We start from the raw sequence: 19,236 nt of genomic DNA on the forward strand, positions 1-19,236 counted from the left end.
TTCATCTAATGCAATGATCATCTGATATTCTCCTTTAAGCTATTACTATGGTAAATAACTTGTATTTTTATATTTTTCAAAAGAGAATTTCAATAGCAAATATTAAAATTGCAGGTAAGTGGGGTTTATGAGTTGGCTAATGTTCTGTTTCTTTCTTTCTTTCTTTTCTTCTTCTCTTTTTGAGAGATGAAGAGGCACAAGGGCAGGCATCTGCCCTGGCCCTAATGTTCTGTTTCTTGATCTGGGTGCTAGTTACACAGTGTGATTGGTTTGTGAAAATTCACTAACCTGTACACTTATGATGTTTAATTTCAAGTATATATGTTATACTTCAAAAAGGAAAAAGAGAATGAAAAGCTCTCCCCTCTGAAAGATCTTTGGATGCCCCACTTTCTACTCACATCCACCTCCTAAGAGAGGTGAAGATCTGGGTTTGCTAAGATGGAAGAAAGGTCAAATCTTTAAGTGGTGCACGACTGACACACTGACACACTTAGCATTCTCAGAGTTAGGTTCTTCTTTTCTTTCCAGAATTCAGGGTGTATCAGCCCAGTTTTTCAGTAATTCACTCAAGCCAAAGTTGAGTATTTTGCTGACAGATTGGATTATTTTCTAGGTCACCTTCTCTAGACAATCTTTGCATCTGGTTTTTGCTATCTTTGCTTTAGCTGAGATTCCCCAACGTGAATTTTTTATGTGTTGAGTTATTCTAAGGAATTCTATTTCTCACCTTTTACAATAACTGCAGATGTTACCTTTCATGTAAGTGTGCACCATATATTGGTGTAGTCTTACGTTCTGTCTTCAGAATGTTTCTATTCTTCACAGATTCGTTCCTAATTGGAATTTTTGTTAGAACTGAACTGAATCTATTCATTGAATTTGAGAGGAACTGACATCTCTACAATTTTTCCTCTTTTCATTCAGGATCATGGTAAGCCTCTCCATTATTTCAAGTCTAACTTATCCCCGTCGGATATGATCCTGTATGGTTCTGTAGTTTTCTTCATATAAATTCTACATATTTCTTATGAGAGTTATTGCTACTTGTTTCATGGCATTTTTGTTGTTGTTGAGATTGTTGCTATTGTGAATGGAACCTTTTTTTTTCCATTCAAAAATGAACCCGTGGAGCGATACGATCTCTACCACCCCTTTCGGCTGTGAGACTCTATGGTTCCTCGATTCTATGAGAACATTCTACTCGCGCCTACATTATCCGAGCCCGAAGGAAGATGGCAACCGAGAGTCTCCAAGCAAAGGGTCGCTCTATCTCGCCTTTGTTCTCCTCTCGGTGGCTACTGCGCAGGCGTAGTCGCCCCAGTGCCGTCCCCGCCTTCCCGGTCGCGGGCCCAGCTCGGTAGCGCCGGCGCACTGGCGCGCTCCGTTTACACGCTCCGGGGCCTGTAGGCACCGCGAGTTCCGGCTGTCGCCGTCGCCGCCGCAGCTCCTGGAGGTCGGTTGCGACGAGTAACGGCGCCGGGACGAGCCCTGCGCCGCCTTCTCCGATATGTACCCGAATTGGGGCCGGTATGGCGGGAGCAGCCACTATCCGCCGCCGCCGGTCCCGCCGCCGCCACCGCCGGTGGCGCTTCCTGAGGCCTCGCCGGGGCCCGGGTATTCGAGCTCGACGACTCCCGCGGCCCCCTCCTCCTCGGGCTTCATGAGCTTCCGCGAGCAGCACCTGGCGCAGCTCCAGCAGCTGCAGCAGATGCACCAGAAGCAAATGCAGTGCGTGCTCCAGCCCCATCACCTTCCTCCGCCCCCCCTGCCGCCCCCGCCGGTGATGCCGGGGGGCGGCTACGGGGACTGGCAGCCACCGCCGCCACCGATGCCCCCGCCACCTGGGCCGGCCCTCAGCTATCAGAAGCAGCAGCAGTACAAACACCAGATGCTCCACCACCAACGAGACGGGTCTCCTGGTTTGGTTCCCATGGAGCTGGATTCCCCCCCCGAATCTCCCCCTGTACCGCCGGGGTCATATATGCCCCCGTCTCAATCTTACATGCCCCCACCTCAGCCACCACCCTCGTACTATCCCCCGGCCTCGTCTCAGCCCTACCTGCCTCCCGCTCAGCCGTCCCCTTCTCAGTCCCCACCTTCCCAATCCTACCTGGCGCCCACCCCCTCTTATTCTTCCTCTTCCTCCTCCTCGCAATCCTATTTGAGCCATTCCCAGTCCTATTTGCCCCCTTCTCAGGCATCTCCTTCCCGCCCCTCCCAGGGCCATGCTAAATCCCAACTATTAGCTCCACCACCACCGTCCGCCCCTTCTGGGAATAAGACAACTGTCCAGCAAGAGCCTTTGGAGAGTGGGGCCAAGAACAAGAGTGCTGAACAGCAGCAAGCTGCCCCTGAGCCAGATCCCTCAACAATGACTCCACAGGTAAGAAAGCATCTGCCTGAACTGCATCTTTCACCTAGAGGGCCCTAAGTGAGCAGGCCTCAGTGCTTTAACCAGTGCTTAGGCTAATTCCAGCACAATGAGTAGCTAATTTACACTCCAAAGGATTCCTTGAGAGTCAGAAGTCTGACATCCCAGCTTTTCAAGTAGCTAAATGTGGATTATTAAAAGAACAGTTCTTGAAGATGTTCCTAAACACCATGGAGTAGTGAGGTGGGTTAAGAGTTACTTCTCAGATGTATTCTTTGGTTTCCTCTGACTGACCTCCTAGATTTTGTTGCTCTCGCAAAGCGCTTTGTTTTAAAATTGTATTTTAAACTCAAATTTCCATCTGAGAGGCAGCATAAAAAAAGAAGCTTCCCAAAGGGCTGATACCTGAAGTGCATATGAACCTTATGGCCAGTTAGCTTCTTTAAAAAGTTATTTAGGGGGCCACCGATAGCTCTCAGCTACGTGAATTACAAGGTGTTAGCAAATGAAGAATGAAGTCATGTTCTAACAGAAGCATCCTAATTATGCTTATAGATACATATGCAATCCATAGGAAGTCTCTTCACCTTTTACCCTTTTGGGAGTATCTTGGTTATTTGAGGAATGGACCCATACATCCTTTTCTCACATCACTTAAAGTTGTGAGATGTAGCCAGTTTGCTGCATTGCACTGTTACCATTCACTCCAGAGTAACTGCTGTGGAATGTGGCCAAGGTGGAAAAAAGTTAGTGATATCTCTTCCTTTATGAGAGAGCTGTTCCTCTAAACTTCTTTAAGTGATTCTTCCTACAGAGCAAAGATATCTAGGATAGCAGTAATAAATGAGTTCCTCCCTTAAGAAAAAAGACAGAACCAAAGTGAATATAGATAGACAACTTGTAGATAAGAGTAGATAACTTGTTATGATAACTTGTTATAGATAAGAGTAGATAGCTTGTTTTGATTTCTTGAAATAGACACTTTTAGCAATTACTAATCCACCTTAGATTCCCTAATGAAAAAGGAGTCTTTTAATCTACAAGCTGAGATTTACATATAAAAGATTACCAAAAAATAGGGATATGGTACTCTAATTTTGTGGTGGTTTGGCATTAGAAATTAAGAACATAAGTAAGTTGTTTTAAGTTAGCAAGATGTTGTGTTTGGCACATCATCAGGAGAAAACTCTTGTAATGCTGGAGTAAAATAGAAGAAGGGATTCTGTTGGCTTATACCAAATTAGTACCATCCCACCAGGTTATTTCCCTCAGATTCCTCTATAATAGAGACAACATTTCTGTCCCCCGTTCCCAACCCATTCTGAAATTACCAGTGCTTTTGTTGTCAAACACTCTCAGAGGTAGTCCAAGCCAAAGTACGACGTCTGTATCCTCCTGTTTACTAGACAAACGAATTGTTTTTGGAGGGAAAGGAGGAGGAATCAGACCAGTCCTTAATACAAATACCATGAACACTGGTTTCCTGGTTTTGCTTTTCTGCCTTTGTACCCTTGTTTGTATTGAACTTCTTTCAATGCTTTCAGTATTCATTGCCTCCGGTTTTTTGTGGAGATCCGGGGAAAAAAAGTGGAAGATGACTTGAGAAGTGTGGGGGTCAGACCAAGAAGGACCTTGTAAGCTTGTTTAGGCTTCCTTCCCTCTGTCTAGAATTCATCCCAACTTCCTCAACCCTCTCTCCCTGCTTATATAGTTGTATTGCTTTAAAGGTACATCTCAAATGTCAGGTCTCTTTGAAGCCATCCCTGAGCTCACCCACCTGGTTTGGTTCTGTTTTTCAGATTGTAAGTCCCTTGCAGACAGGGACTATCTCACTCATCTTTTAATCTTCTGTAGCACCTAGGACAGTGCTACAAAGTTATCATGTTCTAGACTTAGGATACTTTGATTTATTAGATTATAAAGGTTTTCTTCATGCCAGTGCCAATCTCTTACAATGAACCCTTCTGCACATGTATTATTCTTTGCTTCATACTTTACTTTTGGAATATGTCATTGGAAATTTTTATGGTGAAAGATTATAAACATACACAAAAGTAGAGACAATGGCATGGTTCCCCCTATATACCCATCGTTCAGATTCACCAACTATCAAGATTTTATCATGTTTACTTCATCTATACTTTTTTATTATTATTGCTGCTGAAATATTTTAAAACAAATCTTAAATCTCATGTTGTTTCATCCCTACATTCTTAGTCATCTTTCATAAAAAAAATGGACCTTTTCTTAGGTAAATACATCATAACACCTACTAAAAGTAGCAACAGTTTCTTTGTATCATCTAATACCTGACCCATTTAGATTTCCCCTATTATCTCATCATACTAATGGAATTTAAAATAATTCTCTGATATCATCTATGTTAAAATTCCCCAGTGGACTCAGTCATGTTTTATTGGTTTGTTCAAATCAGGATCCAATATAGACACTGTGAAGCAGGATAATTCTTTGTTGTGGAGGACAGTCTGTGTGTTGTAGGATGTGTAAGCAGCTTCTCTGGCCTCTAACTACTAGATGTCGGTAGCAGCCCCCAGTGGGAAACAGAAATGTTTCCAGACATTACTAAATATCCCTTGGGGGTTAACATCACCCTCAGTTGAGAACTCCTGATCTAGACCAGTCTCTTCTATTCTCTTTTTCTATCCCATGCCATTGAATTTGAGAAATCTATCTCAGTGGTCCTGTAGAATGTCCTGCATTCTGGATTTGTCTGCTGTCTCATAGTTTTCCAATCATTTGAGTTGTTGCATTCTCTTTCACAGTTCTGGTAAACTCTGAAAACTTAGGTTTAAGTTCACCTTTCTTTTCGCAAGTGTGCTTCATAACCAGAGTGGTCCTGTGTGCTTCATTTGCATCCCATCAAGAGACACACAATGCCTGGTTGTCCCACTATTAGTGGTGCCAAGATTGATCGGGAGGAACAGTCTGGTCCCTCCATTGTAAACCTTCCCATCAGTTTTGCCTCTAATGTTTCATCCATTATAGTCTCTGCCTGAGTAAATTATTTCTCCATTAAAGATTATAACGTAATTTTTTTTCTGTCATTTCTTCATTTTCTATATGGAATTCTGTAAAGAAAAGCTTTCATAAATTAGGACTATTTAATTAGAAATACGGTTGGTATAGGAAAGACAGGATAAGTGCTTGATATGCTTCCATTTAATTTCTAGTTTTCAACGTGTATTTATTTTTGGGACAGAGAGAGACAGAGCATGAACGGGGGAGGGGCAGAGAGAGAGGGAGACACAGAATCGGAAACAGGCTCCAGGCTCTGAGCCATCAGCCCAGAGCCTGACGCGGGGCTCGAACTCACGGACCGCGAGATCGTGACCTGGTTGAAGTCGGGACGCTTAACCGACTGCGCCACCCAGGCGCCCTAATTTCTAGTTTTCAGAGTAAAGCATTGATGATTTAATGGAATGTATCTTTTTTGAAGCATTAACTTTTCTGTACGTTTAAAGGACTGGCTAGGTAAAGTGCATACTAGCCTTTATTTCATAAATTGTGACTTTATCCTTTTATTCTCAAAACTTATTTAGGTAAAGCTGTTGACTTTGATTAGAATTTTTAGTCATTTATTTAAAATTCAGCTATTTATTGAGTAGCAACTATGTGCCAAGTACCTTCCTTAGTTTAGTACCAGAGATGAAATGGTGAAGAAAATTTACATAGCACCTGCCCTCATTGACTTGTTCCAATGGGAAGAACAAGCCATTTAATAGGTAATTCTGAGCAGCACAAGGTGCTGTGGAATTGTAAAATATGCCTAAAATATCACTAGACTGTTTGATGAGGAGTGGGAAAAGGTGAGGGTTTTTTTGCTTTTTTGTTTTAAGCTCACCATTGTATTTACAGTGCCCTGCTCAGGGTCTAGCACATAGTAGGTGAAGAACAAATATTTTTGTAAATGATTGGATATAGCTGAGAGCTGTAACTGAGTTGAAGAAGTTTCCCTTTGTAAGTGATATTTAAGTGAAACCTGAAGAATGAGTGGGAATTATCCAGATAGCATTTAAAGTAAGGCTTACTGAAAGCTCAGGGTGTGAATGGTAGACACACACCAGATCAGGGTGGGCCTATGAGGACTTTTGGGAAGTAGGACGACATTGAAGGATTTTATATAGTCAAATGTGACAGATTGGCATTTTTGAAAAACTCACTGTGCTTACAGTGTGGAGAGTGGAATTGAAAAGATCAAGGGTGATTTAGAGAGAGCACTTAGAATAATCCAGGCAAGAGATAATAGTGGCTTGGACTTGGATGGTAAATAGTGGAGATAGAGACAAGTGGAAAGACTGGAGAAGTATTTGTATACTAGAATCTAATTGGAGATTGAGTAGTAGTGGAAAGGGAGGTGGCAAGGATGATTCCTGAGTTTCTGGAATAGACTGCTAGGTACATGGTAGTCCCATTTACTAATAAAATAGGAAAACCTGGAAGAGGGGGAAGAGCACGTCTGGGGAGGAGGGGAAAACATGAGTTTGGTTTTAAACCTACTAAGTTTGAGGTCCTTGAGACACATGATTCCAAATGGAGATGTCCAATTGGAAGTTAGATACAGGTCTAGAGTCTAGAATCGAGACCTTGGAGACATGATAGACTTGTGAGGCATCAGCATAAAAATGGTATTTGGGGCACAGAAATAGCATCATTCAGACATGTCCTCAGTGACTCCAAAAGAAGGGTGTTTTTAGCTCTATTGTAGAAAGGAATGAAACCTGTCTGGACTTCCTAATGAAGCCAAAGCCAAACTAGTGGTCAGTTCTTCTGATTGTTCCATCGTATCAGACAACTCCATCTCACATGGGATGTTAGTTCCTCCTGAGGTCTCCTGAGGAGTGTGTGTAGAGTAAGGATAGAGTTTAAAGGATATTGAGCCTAGCCCCGCAGAGTCTCAGTATCTAGGGGAACCAACAGAAGAAAGACCAAGCGGATAGATGGAAAGTCAGGACAGTGCAGTCCCACGGAAGTGCAAAGAAGACTGTTTCTAGGAGGAGGGAGTGGTCAGCTGTGTCACTACCACTGAGAGGTCAAGCAAGATAAAGACCGTGAGTTATCTTTTGCATTTACTGACATGTAGATTATTGTTGACCTTGGCAGGAGCAGTTTCATAGTGACTGAAGCCATATTGCATTGATTTGAGGAGTGATGGAAGGTGAGGAAATGGGGATGGTGAGTATAGACAACTCTTTCAAGAAGTTTGACTGAAGGAGAGAGAGAGAGAGAATGAGGGCAGGAGCTGGAGGAAGAGGTGAAGTAAAGGAGCATTATTTTTTAATTTTTAATTTTTTTAGATGGGACTAAGATTCCTGGAGTAGAATGTGCACTTCAAGAATACTGAAAATAAACACTTTAAATAAATCTAAAAGATGGAAAACCAATTCATTATTTTACCAGATTTCTCCCCACCCCTTGCTTTAGGATGTAAGACATAGGACATTTAGTGTTACAGGCATTTATAATAACCTGGATAGGAAAGGCAACCTTCTAAAATTAATCTCTGCAACATCTCTCTCTCTCTCTTTCTCTCTCCCTTTCTCTCTCCCTCTCTGTGTCTCTCCTTCCCCTCCCCACCTCACACACTCTCTTGCTTTATACTTCCCTGCTTGGAAAATCATTTAGCACATAGTTCATTACTGTACCAGCAAGTGGTCAGTAAGTGTTGAATAAATTCGCATCTTTTTTGGTAATGATATTTGTGACAAATAGTTCTTACATCCTTTTTAATTGTCTTCGTTCAGTCTCTTCTTGAATGTGACATGTGCAATGATTTTCCTCTACCTATGAACTAACATCCCATGTGAGATGGAGTTGTCTGATACGATGGAACAACCAGAAGAACTGACCACTAGTTTGGCTTTGGCTTCATTAGGAAGTCCAGACAGGTTTCATTCCTTTCTACAATAGAGCTAAAAACACCCTTCTTTTGGAGTCACTGAGGACATGTCTGAATGATGCTCATTTGTAGAGCTTTAAAAATGTGCCAAAGCCTAGTCCTAAGATTGAATTAGATCTGGCTTCTGCTTATTGTGTTCATATGAAGTAGAAATTGAAATTGACCTACAATGCATGCTATCAGTACATCAACAACTACTCAAGGTCCAACAAGGTTCTTTTCTTTTTTTTTTTTTAGGTTTATTTATATTGAGAGAGACCGTGAGTGGGGTAGGGGCAATGAGAGAGAGAGAGAGAGAGAGAGAGAGAGAGAGAGAGAGAATCCCAAGCAGGCTCCATACTGACAGCACAGAGCCCAGAGTGGGGCTTGATCTTGCAAACTGAGATCATAACCAGAGCCAAAATCAGGAGTCAGATGCTTAAGTGACTGAACCACCAAGGTGCCCCTCCAACAAGGTTCTTCACCCTAGACTAGGTCTAGGAAACATTGATAATAAGATGGGTATAAATTGATTTAGAATCTAGGTCTTGTACAGTCTGTAGCTATTGGCTTCTAGTTGATGTAAGGTGGTTTGCGTCTTTGTATCTTTTAGCAATGCTTTCAAAGCAACTAAAAACTAAAGGAAACTTTTAACTTCTGCTTGAAAGAGACTGAGTTTATTAATATTTTTAAGCTGAAAGATAAGACTGTTGCTGTTTTCATCAAATAGTGGAAGAAAGTTGAAAATGTTTTAATGGTACATTATTGTCACCTGCATGGTCAGTGTCCTGTTTTTTTGTTTTGTTTTTATGTTTAATAGGAAGAGTAATTATATCCCTGGAGCTGATGATTATGTGCATGGTAATTAAAAACAGAAAGGCCCAGTCATGACCCAGACTGCAAGATGTAGTTAGTGAGATGGAATTTATTCTTCCCAATGGTTTGAAGCAAGGTTCAGGTCATAGAAAGGAGTGGCCTAGAAGATCAATGGTTATTGATCTTCATTTGATCAATAACCATTTATTGACGTTCTCCTGTGCTCCAGCAGTATGTGTAAGCACCAGATAGGATATAAGAAAAACATGAGACAACTCTCTCCCAAGAAAATTCTATTCTGTGAGTGAAAAAACAGATAACAAAACATTATGTTTAGTGAGAAAAGAGTATATATTATGTATATATTTTATGCATCTTGTTTGCATGTGGGAAATTAAAGAGGATGTACAATAAAATATTAACAATGTAGGAAATCCTGGTTATCCAAAGGTGATGAATTCCCCTGAATCTAAGGAAAATGAATCCATTTAACACAGGAACCAAAAGTTTATTGTAAAAAATAAAAAATTTGACTTGGAACACAATCTTAAAAAACAAAGCCCAAAATCATAAGAAATAGCTGAGTCTTTTTTTTTTTTTTATTGTTTATTTATTTTGAGAGAGAGGGAGAGAGAAAGTGTGAGCAGGGGAGGGGCAGAGAAAGGGAGAGAGAGAATCCCAAGCAGGCTCCACTCTCAGTGTGGAGCCTGATGCAGGGCTCAATCTCACGAACTGAAATCAAGAGTCAGACACCCAAATGACTGAGCCACCCAGGCGCCCTAGGAATAGCTGGGTCTTAGAATGAACAAAGACTGCTGTTGATTTGGTTTCTGTACTATAATTTTTGTTGCAAAGTCGTATGGCAGTATTATATATCATCTTGTATTTTGGTTTTGGATATGTTGAAAAAAATGTAGGGGTTTATCAATTTTCCCAGGAGCTGTTTTCAACCTTTAATATTCATGTCCTTCGCTTTTGCAGTTCTTATTCTAAAAAATGTTTTGGTTGTAATTGACAGGACTTAGGCTAGATCCTCAACTATCAGTAATGAGTTCCTAAGTTCTCCAACATGACTTTCGTAAAATCCTGCACCTTTATAATTATAGTAGAAATGCATGCTGTTGTTAGTTATGGAACTATAAAGGGTATTACATTAGTGAATATTTTAGTGTTATGACAACTTTTTTCCTTATGCAACCTTGTAACCATAGGGAGTTATATAATGAATACTGGGAAAATGAAGATCCTGTAGTTATGTCTGCGTGGTGAGATTCTTTATTGATTTTAATTCATCAGTTACTGCTTATTTGTACAGTTGATTCTCCTTATTTGTGTTGCCAGGAACACTGGCAAAAAAGTGACCAGGAACATTGAATTAATGAATACTAAACCACTGCTCCCAGGGGAAATACAGGGTTAGGTTCCTATGAGCTTTTGGTCTCATGTTCACCCACCAGTTAATACATAACCTTGTTTCATATGTGTTCCTGTTTAATGGCACCTTATTTAATGTATATTGTTGATTAACATTGAACTCACAGCCAATAGCACTATAACACATGGGTGTGAATGACGTTAGTATCTACAACAGATTTTCTGTATTAAACACATCAGTCACAGCTTTCTTGCACTTAGGAACACTAGACAGCACACCACACTATACTTGGGGCCATTTTAAACAGCAAAATCACCAACAAAAAGCACAGAAATCTGAAAAATGTGGTCCTCAATAGACCATGAAAAGGACACTTATTTACAGTATGAGAGCCAAACAAAAAGGCAGAGCATGGCCTTGTTCTGTCACAGCAGGAAATGTGCAAGGCAGGCAACTCAGATTTTTCACTGCTCTGCCACGCATGTCCACAAATGACAGCCAAAGATTCCTGAGTATTGATTTTGGAGTTAGAAATAAATTTTAGCAAGTGGGCAAATTTGCAAATATGGAAGCCATGAATAATGAGGATCAGGTGTATTTTCTAATTATTTCTGCATTAAACTTGTTTTTGTTGTAACTTTTTAAAAGTGGAAGCATAAAACAAGCTTCCAGAAAATTGAATTATTGGAAGTATATAATTTGGAAGACAAAGCTGAGACTTTTAAAATAAATAGCATTCTAAAACACAGTATATTCTCATTTATGTGTATATAGCTGGGATATAACAGGTGTTTAAAAGACAGAAGAGCACTGGAGAGAGAGAAGGCAGAGAAGAGACAGAACTACTTGGTTATATTCATTAACTACAAGACTCCTTGATAAATCCACACCAAGTAATGGCAGATTAAAAACAAGCAGCTGTGAATATTGAAAGCATTTATCAAAAAGACTGCTCTCACTTCCAAAAGCGTGTGTGTTGAGAGAGTAGAGAAGTATGTTGAATTAATATATTTGCTTAACTTAAATGTGTAAATCTAGAGGAGGAATGGAAAGATCTCGTGTACTTATGTGCCTTTCTCAGTCCAGCTTTGCCTTTTCTTACATATAGACCTGTGAACACAGATACCAACGCAGGTCTCTGTCAACACCGAGTTTCAGATATGTAGGATTGTTAATTACAATTCTTAAAAATGGCTTCTGTTGTAGGAACAGCAGCAGTATTGGTATCGACAGCACCTGCTTAGTTTGCAGCAGAGGACAAAAGTACATTTGCCAGGACACAAAAAAGGTCCTGTCCTAGCAAAGGATGCCCCCGAGCCAGTTAAAGAAGAAGTTACAGTACCTGCCACCAGTCAAGTACCAGAACCCCCTTCATCTGAGGAGCCCCCGTTACCACCTCCTAATGAGGAGGTACCACCTCCTCTCCCACCTGAGGAACCCCAGGTAACCATAAAATTAATTACTTGGTGTTTACTAAATTATTCAGCTTTTTTTCCTGATTCATTTATATATACCTTTGTCGAAACGGATATATGTTTTTATGTATTTTTTTTTAAGTACATGTAGAATTCTGTTACGTAATAATCAGATGAATGCCTGATCAAATTTAGAAAAGGCATTTTTTTCATGGTTTCAGTGAATAAAGAATTAGACACTCTTCTGAACTGAGAGTCTCTAAGGACTAACGGGCTACCAGGGTGTTTTCATACTGGCAGCACAGGGCAGTGTTTAAGAGCTTCAGCTTCTGTTGTCAGACTGCCCAGCCTGTAGTCGAGGCACTGCCACTTGCTGGTGGTGACTCTGCACAAGTTAGTTAACTGTTCTGTGCTGTAATTTCCTCATCTGCAAAATGGGTGGTAGCTATCTTAAAGAGCTGTTGAAGCATGAAATGTGATAATCCTTGTCACTTAACATATTAACTGACACATGGAAAGTTTCACTTTGATCCAAAGGTACTTTTCTCCCAGAGGCCATGTGGAAACTTTATTGAGCCATAATGAGTACATTGTCGTCTATTGGTGAAAAGTGGCTAACGTGAAAAAGGTTTCTCCTAGAGGGCAAAGGACATAGCTGTAAATTTGCTTTTTGGGGGAAATGATCGCCCTACTTAGGGACAGCGGGATGGATTATTATTCCAATGAAGACTGTGGAATTTATAAACTCCTTTGTATTAGTATTTGTAACCCGTAGTCTAAATAGAGCCAGGTCTTTTATCTAAACATAAAATAGCTTTTCTCAGTCAGCCAGGGTTGTAGGGGTTCTGGACTTTATAGTATACTACTTTGTAAAATATTCAGGTTTCTTGTTAGTTTTGTTGCTGATTTGTTACTTACATAAGAATATATTCTCTCTTAACTGTAGTCTGAAGACCCGGAAGAAGATGCCCGGTTGAAACAGTTGCAGGCCGCGGCAGCACACTGGCAGCAGCACCAACAACATCGAGTGGGCTTCCAGTATCAGGGAATAATGCAGAAGCACACTCAGTTACAGCAGATCCTGCAACAGTACCAGCAGATTATACAGCAGCCGCCGCACATGCAGGCAAGTGCTTCCTCCGCTGACACGTGGGAAGTTGCCCCAAGTCATTTAAAGGAGTTGTTATTCCTGAGAGAGATTTAAGTATGAAGAAGGAAGGATGTTAAATACTGACAAATAGATGTTTCCTAGGAGGGCCCAGGTAGTTAGCTATCTGTCACATCACCAGGGATTTGGGAAGTATGGTTTTATGGAAATGCTCTTGGGGTGGGGCAGGTATAGTGGAGTCTCCTGGTCATGTCAGCCGAGGTGGATGTTAGAGCACTGTTGCTGAGGATCTTAAGAGCCAGAGATTCTTACCAGGTGGCTTCAGGTTGCCTACAAATCACTACAGTGACAGACAAGCCAAAATCCATCAGAAAGATCAAAGCCACCACCATAAAAACCTAAGGAAATACACCATAAAAGATACTTGTTTTTCTTGTATCTTGAAGATACAAACTTGTGTCTGTGTGTCTATAATAATGGATCATTTCTCAAGTTCTTAAAATGATCCACGGTAATATTAAAAACCTGAAAAGTAATTATTGCTGAGATAGGTATTTGCTTTGGTATTTAGTTGGTTTCTCCATCTCGGTGATAACTTACAGAAACGAGTCAAAGGAAGAAAGATCATCACTGAAGAGATGTAACAAGCTTATCCTTAGTGTCCCAAAGTCTCTAGGGTTTTGATTTCCTAAGACTTCAAATGCCCTGGATTCATTAATATTTTAACTTTTGATGAATTCTCCTCTATGAATGTCTTGAATAATTGTTACCCCTTTATTCGTAGACCATGTCTGTAGACGTGCAGCTGCGGCATTATGAGATGCAGCAGCAACAGTTTCAACATCTCTACCAAGAGTGGGAGCGGGAGTTTCAGCTGTGGGAGGAGCAGCTCCATTCTTATCCTCATAAAGATCAGCTTCAGGAGTATGAGAAGCAGTGGAAAACATGGCAGGGACATATGAAAGCGACTCAGACCTATCTCCAGGAGAAAGTCAATTCATTTCAGAACATGAAGAACCAGTATATGGGGAACATGTCAATGCCACCTCCTTTTGTTCCATATTCTCAGATGCCTCCACCTCTACCAACAATGCCCCCTCCGGTATTGCCTCCATCATTGCCACCACCAGTGATGCCCCCTGCCCTGCCTGCTTCAGTGCCCCCGCCTGGCATGCCCCCACCTGTGATGCCACCTTCTCTCCCAACCTCCGTGCCCCCACCTGTGATGCCTCCATCTCTCTCTTCTGCAGGGCCCCCACCGGTTCTTCCCCCACCTTCCCTCTCTTCTGCAGGGCCCCCACCGGTTCTTCCCCCACCATCTCTCTCCTCAGCGGCACCTCCGCCTGTCCTGCCCCTCCCACCATTGTCTTTAGCCACACCTCCTCCAGGATTACCTCCCCCTGGGGTTCCACAAGGGATACCTCCTCAGTTAGCAACGGCCCCAGTTCCACCCGCCTCCAGTTCTCAGAGTTCACAGGTTCCAGAGAAACCTAGACCAGCACTGCTTCCCACTCCTGTGTCTTTTGGTTCAGCCCCACCCTCAACCTACCATCCTCCACTGCAATCAGCTATTAGCCCATCAGAACAAGTGAATTCTAAAGCCCCTCTGAGCAAGTCTACTCTGCCATATAGTTCGTTCTCATCTGAGCAAGGACTTGGGGAGTCTTCAGCTGCTCCATCTCAGCCAATCACTGCAGTCAAGGACATGCCAGTGAGGTCAGGTGGACTGCTTCCAGATCCTCCTAGAAGCAGTTACTTGGAAGGCCCAAGAGGCCCAAGGTAGGTCTGCCTTTGTTTGGATGATTGGTTGGTTTGGCTTGGCTTTTTTGTTGATTTAGGCTGGGTAGGCCTTGGTATAAAAAGCTTTTTTTATATGATTTTTATATTCTCTCTGTACTTTTATATATATTCCTGGTTTACAATTAATAATGTTAGTGTTGTTCACTTACTCGATGTGACATAATAAAATCTAGAAATAGTAACATGCCCCATTTCTTTGATGTCACTGCTTTTATTCTATATGTAAAGATTATAATTAGGGTGAACGTCATGTTTCAGAGTAATGCTTACCAATTTTTTATTGACCTTTTAGCTATAAAAGTAATATTTATCAAATTTATTTATCTTTTTTTTTAATTTGACAAATAACTGAATTGGTAACTTCTCTTTGTTAGATAATATGCTAGCTGTTGGAGATAAAAACGAATAAGCCAATATTCTAGTGAAATAAAGCAACAAAATTTAGTGTAAGGGTAAATAGGACTTTTATCCATTTGCTCAGCAAATATTGATTCCTGCTCTGTGCTTATGGCAGTGAATATAATAGAACAGACAAATCCCTGCCCCCATGGAGCTTATTTCCTGTATATTTCACTTAATCTGGGAGATATTTTCCTTTTGTCTGAACCACATTTTTATTTAGAAAAGCACACAGAAAAATTAACTAGTAGTTTCTGAGTTTCTTCTTTGCTTTTTAAAAAGTGTTAAATTCATTTTTTCAAGTTTATAGAAGTGTATTCTTCTACCCAAGTTGACCTAAATGTTAATTTTCCTATAGAAAAACATTTTCAATCGTATTTTTTCCAATTGAAAATTGTGATAGAAATACATATTCCTTATACTAAATCTGGATAGTGCAGAAAAATATTTTAAAAAGTAAGTCCCCTAATTTCACCATTTAGAAACAATAATTTAAAAACATATACATCAGAAAAATTCGATCGTGCTGAGTATGTTGTCTTGTAAACGTGCTCTTTCCACTTAGTAGGTTGATTAATTTTTCACCTCAGGGTCAATGTATCTACATTATCATTTTTAATTTAAACTTAATTTCAGCCTTTGGAAACAAAATATATCATTTGTTCCCCAAATTTGGAACTCTGAAAACAACATGGTGCAAAACTCCATCCAAAGTCAAAGCTATTTAGAGGCGAGGCAACTCCACCGTATAAGGTGTTGACAGTTTTCTAGACAGTTTATTTCTTGCATTAAACCTAAATGTGTTGCTGTAACTACTACCTGTTCTAGATCTGCCACTTTGGTGCAACACATAATTAACACGAGTTCCTCTGGGTACCAGAAGCCTTGCCAGAGGCTTTACGTATGTTATCTCATGGAATCTTCTCAGCAGCCTGTGAACTAGGCAGGTTCATACCCTACATTTACCCTTTACAGACTGGGACTGAGCAGTTTGAGTAATTTGTTCAATATCACGTAACTGGGAAAGTAGAGCCTGAGTCCACACCCAGTGGGAGCAGAGTCCGGAGAGTCCCCAAAGTGAAAGCACTATTAGTTAAGCATGTGTTTCGTGCCATGATTCAGTGATATTCATACTGTCAGTGATTACAAGTGCATTTTGTAGTCTTGATTTATTTGGAATGTGTAACTTTTTAATTTGTATTCTTACTTATCTCTTGGATTAAGCATTGCCTTTTAGATCTGGTGACTAATTTGCTATCAGAAAAGTACATTCTTAACACCTTGTGAAACAGATTTCCTGCTCTCTTTTTTTCTCTCATATTAATATTTTCTGCCTTGCCTACCAAATCTTGTTGTAAATTTAGCACCTATTTTAAGTTTTTTCTTGCCTTAAGGTACCTTAATAATTTCAGTGCTAGGAGGATCTTAGCAACTATCTAGTGCAGTATCTCCTCTGTAGCAACTCGTATATGTGCTGCATATGGTGCTGTCATCCTGGGTCTTGCATCTATTATTATTACTTCTTATTACCTGATTTATTCTTCTCCGTGATCTCATGAAGTAAACATAGACAGGAAGCTGAGATTTGGAGAGGTTATAAATGAATTGCCTCAGATGACGTAGCTAGTAAATGGTTGAGATAGAATTAGAATCCAAGGCCTTCTGATCCACATTTAAGTTCATTTTACTTCCTGTGACAAGTGGTTGATGGCCTCTGATTAAACACTGGCACTGTGATCAGGCGTACCGCTATATAAGGTGTTGACAGGTTTGGGGGAAGTTTATTTATATTGAGTGAACCTGAATGTGTTGCTGTCACTTCTGCCTGTTGATTCGATCTGCCTTTGTGGTGCAACACATAATGAATTACCCTGTCCCCCTACTATAGTGTGTCCCTACAGTTACTTAAACGCCACGCTCTTGTCTCCCCGATCCTGCCTTACCTGCTCTTCTCTGCCGTCACATAAACTCAGATTCTTCTTTTCTTTTCACACTAACATTGGTTCTAGCCTCCTCCTGCTACGTTGTTCATTGTCTTGTGAAGGGCCTTTGGTCAGTCTCCTTCAGAACAAACACTTCAGACGCAGGGAGCCATAGAACCCATTACCAACTTTGCTATGAAGAACATAAATGGATAACTAAACAAATTGCTTTTGTTGGTCCTCACTCTCACAGCGTTGGCTTATGTTGAGCTTAATTAACACCCATTTGGCTTCCCTGGTCTTTTTCACATTAGCTGTTATTAAACCAGGTCTCTCTCATCCTGAACTTGTGCAGTTTTTGTTTTGTTTTGTTTTGCTTTTCTCTTTTTCTAAGACTTGGTTTTTACACGTCATCTGGTTAGGTTTGGGCCAACATTCTGGCCTGCTGAAATCTTAAGAAACATTGATTACATTGCTTTTAGATGTATGTTCCGCTCCAGCTTTTTCGCCTGCAGCTTAGATAAGGATGGCTTTTTTTGTTGTTGTTTTTGAATTGGATCCTGCTCACATCTACCCTGTTTTTAAAACCTTCCCCCAGTCTAGCTTATGTCATTTCCATTTCTATTATTCTTCTGCTTTTGCTCTCTGGGCTCATATTGAGTGTAGTTTGTGACTATTTCCCAAGCATAGTTCTTTTTTCTCTTGTGTAACTAAGTAAAAAAAACATATATCAGTGGAAACTGGTGAATGAAAGAGAATGAGGTAGAAATAATCCACACTATTAAGGAAACTTGTGAATTTTTCTTACTAGTTGAATCCAGAGTTTGCTATAAACACATAACTGATGCGGTAAGCCACTCTGTTTTGCCTTGTTTTTTTTTTTAACACAGCTGGGTAGAAAAACAAGAATGCAGAACACAGATAACTGATTTACCAATAACACACTATTGAAATAACACACAATTAAGGGGTGCCTGGGTGGCTCAGTCAGTTAAGTGTCTGGCTCTCACTTTCAACTCAGGTCATGATCTCACGGTTTCGTGGGTTCGAGTCCCGCATCGGGCTCTGTGCTGGGAATACGGACCCTGCTTGGGATTCATTCTCTCTCTGTCTCTCTCTGTCTCTCTCTGTCTCTCTCTCTCTCTCCCCCCCTCCCCCCCGTCTCTCTGTCTCTCTCTGCCCCTTCCCCACTCACACTGTCTCTGTCTCATAAATAAATACACTTAAGAGAAGTTTTAAATAACACACTGTTAAGATTGAGTTTTTGCAAAATCCAGATTTAGGCTGCTGTTTAAAAAAACTGAAGGTTTCCAAAAGGCAAGTGATAGACCTGCATCATGTGTAAATATCATACTACATTGTTGAGCATCTGGAGCAGCTATTTTGAAATTGTGTGTATGTGTGTGTATTGTTGGATTCATCAGGTCTTCTAGAAGACTGCCCTGCTCCAAGAATCTGTTAGGTCAGTGGATGTTGGTTTCCTAGAACCTTTTATTTTTCAATCGTAAAACTTATTTATTGAAGAGTAACATGCAGAGATGTGCACAATCCTGGGTGTGCAGCTTAGTGAATTTTGACAAAGGAAACACACTCATGTTACAGTACTGAGATCAAAAAATAAAAATTACTGGTGTCTGAAAAGTCCTCCTCATGCCCCTTCTGATTTTCCCTTGCCCCAAAGATAATCACTATACTGATTTTTTATGCCATAGATTAGTTTTGCCTATTTTTGAAGTTTGTATAAACGGAATCATACTGTATATACTCGGTGGAGTTTAGCATCTTTCACTCGACATTATGTTATTGTGAGGTTTATCCATGTTTGTGTAGCTGTAGTTTGTTCATTCCCATTGCTTTGCAGTATTTTGTTGTATGAATTTACCACAGTCTATCTGTTTTCATAGTGATAGTCATTTAAGTTTTTTGGTTATTATGAAGAATGCTACTTTGTGTCTTTTGGTGTTGTATGTGTCCCTTTAGGTGCATCTGTGTGTGTGTGTGTGTGTGTGTGTGTGTGTGTGTGTGTGTGTATTTAATTTTGTTTAGAAATGTACAAAGGATTGGAATTACTTGATCATGGGGTATGTGCGGTCCTGCTTTGGTAGATGTTGTCAAACAGTTTTCCAAAGTG

At 40.6% G+C, this 19,236-nt stretch overlaps 1 protein-coding gene across 3 annotated transcripts in view; it reads left to right on the forward strand.

The window, feature by feature from the left end:
* Positions 1–1,317: 1,317 nt before the first annotated feature.
* Positions 1,318–19,236, forward strand: part of YLPM1 (YLP motif containing 1) — a 75,103-nt gene continuing 57,184 nt past the window's right edge. For 2 of the 3 annotated variants that reach the window (XM_043556639.1, XM_043556638.1), the window contains exons 1-4: positions 1,340–2,386; positions 11,668–11,904; positions 12,823–13,002; positions 13,769–14,763. In XM_043556639.1, the coding sequence (XP_043412574.1) occupies positions 1,511–2,386; positions 11,668–11,904; positions 12,823–13,002; positions 13,769–14,763 (2,288 nt within the window). In that variant the 5' untranslated portion in view covers positions 1,340–1,510. Of the gene's footprint in view, positions 2,387–11,667; positions 11,905–12,822; positions 13,003–13,768; positions 14,764–19,236 lie in introns of all 3 variants that reach the window. The other variant, XM_043556637.1, reaches the window with a different exon arrangement.

The sequence above is a fragment of the Prionailurus bengalensis genome, chromosome B3, assembly GCF_016509475.1.
Source record: "Prionailurus bengalensis isolate Pbe53 chromosome B3, Fcat_Pben_1.1_paternal_pri, whole genome shotgun sequence".
NCBI lineage: Eukaryota > Metazoa > Chordata > Mammalia > Carnivora > Felidae > Prionailurus > Prionailurus bengalensis.